Here is a 4,629-nt window from a genome sequence, read left to right on the forward strand (position 1 = left end):
AAAAAATATTGTAACTAGTGGGGCCTTAGTTGTTTCTCAATGAACAATTATTTTTTTTCGATAACAAGATCATTTTGTAATTAGTGAGCCTCCCTGTAGATAAAAGGAAAATAAGAAGGTTTTATCGGAAAAAAAAATTAGGTGTTTTTCTAAAAAATTATCCTTTTTGTTTTAAATATTATTTAAGTTTTTCAATAAAAACATAGAAATAACGGTGATAAGAAAAATAGAACAGTTTTGGAAACCAAGCAACAATGATTGCTCACTGAAACATTTGGGCTCTGTCACAATCTTTCCCTTTATTTGTTTTAATCTCTGCTTCTGTAGGGACGGATCACCTCCACCTCCTCCTGCTGCGGCTGCGGTAGATGTCGGAAAGCAGAGCGCTAAAAAGAAGAGCAAATTCCACACAGAAAAGCCTGTGAACAGTAAAAAGGAAAGGGGGGATGTTGGGCATCCCAAACAGCACCCGCAGCCCGCTACAGTGCCACGTTTCTTCCATAAAAGACCAGGATTATACCTTAACCAATAAGTATACTAATTATAAAAACATGTTAAGTTTGGCAATACTTTGAAGATAAGTAAATGTACATCTTAACAGTGCATAAACAAGCATCAAAGACCTTCACCATAATTGATTAATGATTTGAGAAGGCAGAAATAAAAGGAAGAGATTAAAAAGGAGCCGCACCAAACTCCATCATGTTCCCTCCGGCGAGGTACTGTGGCCAAGAGTACAGGAAAGAAGATTGTGAGACATGCAGGCAGTGTGTGTAAATCGATACACCATTTCCTTCACCTCTCTCTTCCTCAGTCGATGGGAACCTCTCTCGATCTGGAATGGCATCTTGTAAGAGATGTGTGCGCTAGGATTCTTAATCCACATCAAATCACGTTTTATGATGCAGATGGGACATGGAAGGAGAAGAACGGAAATAGGTGTGTTGGCTGCGTGTACTCGGACGTGACTGTTGTGTTGGCGGAGAAAGCTAAACGTGGTACAACCGAGAGGAAGAAGCGAGTAACTGGTGGAGATTACAATAACTACTGAACCAGAGACAAGAAGGAACCTGCAGTCGCTGCGGCCGCCGCGGCCGCTGCCTGTGCATTACCGCCGCCACCACCCACATCCTGCCTCTGGAACTGTATCGTATACTGCAACTTGCTGCTCTCGTCATCGTCGTCTTGGTCCAGATTTTCGCTGTCGGGGTCGTCTATCTCCTGCCTTTGTCTTTGCTCTATAGGATCCTTCACAATGTCTTCCGTCTTCAGATGCAATGATCTCCCACAAGTTATGGTTTGATCACAATTACATTACGAAGGATATGCTCGATGGATATGCCCTCCTTACCTTGTTCATTCCTTCTTCAAAGAAGCTTGGCGGATGCCCTCCATTGCTCGTTTGTGCTTGTTTCGAATTCCCACCATTTCTGTTGCTGTCGCTGCCGTTCTTGTATTTGGCCTCGGATGGAGTCTGCTGTTGGTGCTGCATCTGTACCACGTTGTCAGCCGTTTCTTGCGGAACTGGACTGCATTTGGGGTCTTGCTCCTGCTGCTGTTGGACTCCCACACTGCCACGGCCGTCGCCGTCGCCGCCGCCGCGGCCGCCATGACCGAGCAGTTTCTTTCTATAGATTGCGTCCAATTGGTAGAAGTAGGGGCAGGTTTTGGAGTCCTCCGGGCGTTGCTTGCTGTTGTCCTTCACCTTCTTGAAGTACTTGTTGATGTTCTCCCACTTCTCCTTGCATCTCTTGGCACTCCGACTGTATCCCAGCCGCTGCATATTGGCGGAGATCTCCTCCCACAGCGGAACCCTAGGACCTGCCTCCTGGTACCTCGGCTCGAGCCCAGTCCACAGCTGGATTAGTGCATGGACCTCCGCCTTGGGCCATCTCGAGGAAGACGGTGGCTCGAAGCTGCCGCTGCCGAGAATGCCCTGATCAGTCTCCGAGCTGATCGGCACCGACGGCTGCTTTGCCGATAAGGGCTGATACTGTTCGATATCGGTGCTTTGCGTATGATGATGCTGAAGTGGCTGTACCGGCACTGGCGGCTTCTGTTCCTGCGGTGTCTGCGCCTGTCGCGGCTGAGGTGGCGGTTGTGGAAGAGACGGAGCGTGCGACTGCAGCATAGTAGGCGGTCTGGTGGAGATGGCCGAGACGCTGGTGGTGGCTGCAGGCAATGGTTTAGATTGCCCGCTGATCTTTTGAAGGTAGGAAATTACTGCCGTGTCTCGGGACGCCGCCACGGCGCGCTCTTGGGCGAGCAACTCTTGCTCGCGGCTGAGCAGCGCCATCTCCTGGCGCCGCCACTCCTCCTCTCGAATCATTCGTTCATGTTCTCTCTTCTTGATTGCCTCCAAGAACTTCTGCTCCATGGCCTCCTGCCGTTCCATAACCTGATTCATTATCGCCTCGGAAAAGTTCATTAGCTGCCGTCGAGCTCGCGAGCTCCTGCTGCGTTTCCTCTTCCGTCCTTCCTGGTTCTCACCGGCCTCTTCTGTATCCTCTTCGTCCGATTCCGTTGACGAGGAGGATGAATTCCACGGGAAGTTGATCCCGTTGGCGGCAGCAGCCGAGCTAGAGAATCCGTGTGGGCCGAGCTCAACGACGACCCTAGCTGGCGTCGGGATGGGCAGTGAGCCCACGGCCGAGATGGGTGAAGGTCGGATTCTGGCAGCCGGGGAACCCACCACGCCGGCGGTGAAGCTAGCCGGGGTCGGCTGGGAGACAGCCGCAGAGAGCGTGATGGCGCCGCCTCCGCTGCGGTTGTGGATGGCCTCGAGCTGGCTGAAGAAGTGGTAGGCCTTGCCGTCCTGTTGCCCGGCGCGGCCTTCCTTGGTGCGCTTGTAATACTTGTGTACATTCTCAAACTTCTCCTTGCACTTCTTTGAGCTCCTCTTGTAGCCCATCTCCGCCAGCTTCCTGCCCACCACCACCACCCGAACACAGCAGTTATCTAACAACAACTAAAAGAGAGGGAGTAAATAGGGAACAACATGAAGAAGATAGGAATATGTGAGGAACCCCTCTCTCCCCCTCTCTGTCTCGCTATCCCTTTCTCCCCCCAAAGATCGATGCTCTGCATCAGTGGTGCAGCTGAAGTGGTCCCCTTGGTACGAATCCAATTATAGATCGTCAGATAGCAGAATTCTCCAATTAGCTCAGCTTTTTTCTAGACACCAGATGGTGAAGTAGAGATCCCAAGGAAACCGGAACGACTCTCTCTCTCTCTCTCTCTCTCTCTCTTTCACCACAATTATAGCACGAAAGGTCCTTCGTCTCTCGGAGAAAGTAGCAAGAGGAGAGAGAAGGAAAATAAGAGCTATAGGAACAGCAGGAGCGGTGGGAATTGTGAAGAACGTAATGCCGCCTTACTTGGAGACGTCTTCCCAGAGAGGGCTCTTAAATGCGGCTCCTCGGAAGGCGACGTCCATCTCGGAGCGGATCTTCAGCAGCGCCAGCGTCTCTTTCCGCGGCCACCGGTTCCCGGGCACGCCGCCGGGCTCTGCCTCCTCGTTCCCGGCGACGGCTGGGGTTAGTTCATCGAAGTTGGCGGTGGCATCCGGCGGCGGCAGGCTGCTGATGGGGGAGGCAGCCTCGGCCGGCGGATGGAGGGGGTCAGTGCCGCCTGGAATTCGAAGCATGTCAGCTCTGGGACCGGTTGCAGCGGCCTCCTGCTGCTGCTGCTGCTGCTGTAGTAGTAACTGTTGCTGCATGGTTGTGGGAACTGTTTTCTCTTTCAGCTCTCAAAAGGATTTAAGGCAATTACCATCAATTGCTCTCTTTCTGGTATACTAGGAATTGTGTTTGTTCCCTCTTCCTCTCTTCCCCCTCCGTGCAGGAATCAGAAATAGAAAAAGGAATTCAGTGCAACTGGAAAGATGGAAACATGGACAACTGGAAAGAGAGAAAGATAGAGAGAGGAGGTAATGAAAGAGAAATTTTTAGATGGATGTGTAACTAAAACGAAAGAATACTAATACATATACAGGAGATGAGGGTGAGGGTGAAAGGAAGGGAAGAAACGGTAGAAAAGGGAAGATTGGATAGAACAGATGAATCGAGTGAGAAAGAAAGAGATAGAGAAGGGGAGAAGATGATGAAACAAACAAGAAGCTGCGCTGTCAAGGGGGCTTACTTTTGCTGCCTTAGAATAATTAAATCCGAGAGGACAAATAGAATATATATATAGAGAGAAAGAAAGATTGCAAGAGAGATAAAGAAGTAAGAAGGGGGGAGAGTTGAGGCAGATAGAGAAAGAAGAAAGAGAAGGAACGTCGTCACGTCTGTCGTCATGTCTTGTTGCTGTCGCAGTCCCGAGTATATCTTGTAGTGAGTTTTTGCGTTGCTTCCCTATGTTTGGTAAAAGTAATTAAACAAGTACAGAACTGATGGACTCTCTAAAACTGCATTAACATCTCATTTGAGCTTATTGAGAGGAGAATTGAGGTTTGGAAAGATTTTCACGCAGATATTTTAGATCAATTATTCAATAAATAAAGAGATCATTATTAAAACATGATTTGTATATAATTTATTAGATCATTGTAAGATTATAAAATCAAAACTCATCTTCATCACACACATAACAAAAAAGAGATTAAAGTAAAAGAAATATATTAAAAAT

The 4,629-nt window shown here is 48.8% G+C and overlaps 1 protein-coding gene across 1 annotated transcript; it reads right to left on the bottom strand.

Moving 5' to 3' along the window:
- Positions 1–555: 555 nt before the first annotated feature.
- On the bottom strand, positions 556–4,164 carry LOC103968517 (trihelix transcription factor GT-2). Its single transcript, XM_009381768.3, has 3 exons — positions 3,378–4,164; positions 1,352–2,924; positions 556–1,266 (listed from the first exon to the last, which is right to left on the bottom strand). The coding sequence occupies exons 1-3, from the start codon at positions 3,716–3,718 to the stop codon at positions 1,045–1,047; spliced, it is 2,136 nt and encodes a 711-aa protein (XP_009380043.2). The 5' UTR covers positions 3,719–4,164; the 3' UTR covers positions 556–1,044.
- Between the last annotated feature and the right edge of the window lie 465 nt (positions 4,165–4,629).

This window comes from Musa acuminata, chromosome BXJ3-2, assembly GCF_036884655.1.
Source record: "Musa acuminata AAA Group cultivar baxijiao chromosome BXJ3-2, Cavendish_Baxijiao_AAA, whole genome shotgun sequence".
NCBI classification, from domain to species: Eukaryota; Viridiplantae; Streptophyta; class Magnoliopsida; order Zingiberales; family Musaceae; genus Musa; species Musa acuminata.

Coding starts and splice junctions, on each gene's coding strand:
- LOC103968517 (XM_009381768.3), bottom strand. CDS start 3,718: ATGCAGCAACAGTTACTACTACAGCAGCAGCAGCAGCAGCAGGAGGCC. Junction 2,925..3,377: donor CTCTGGGAAGACGTCTCCAA/GTAAGGCGGCAT, acceptor GGTGGTGGGCAG/GAAGCTGGCGGAGATGGGCT. Junction 1,267..1,351: donor TTGAAGAAGGAATGAACAAG/GTAAGGAGGGCA, acceptor TTGCATCTGAAG/ACGGAAGACATTGTGAAGGA.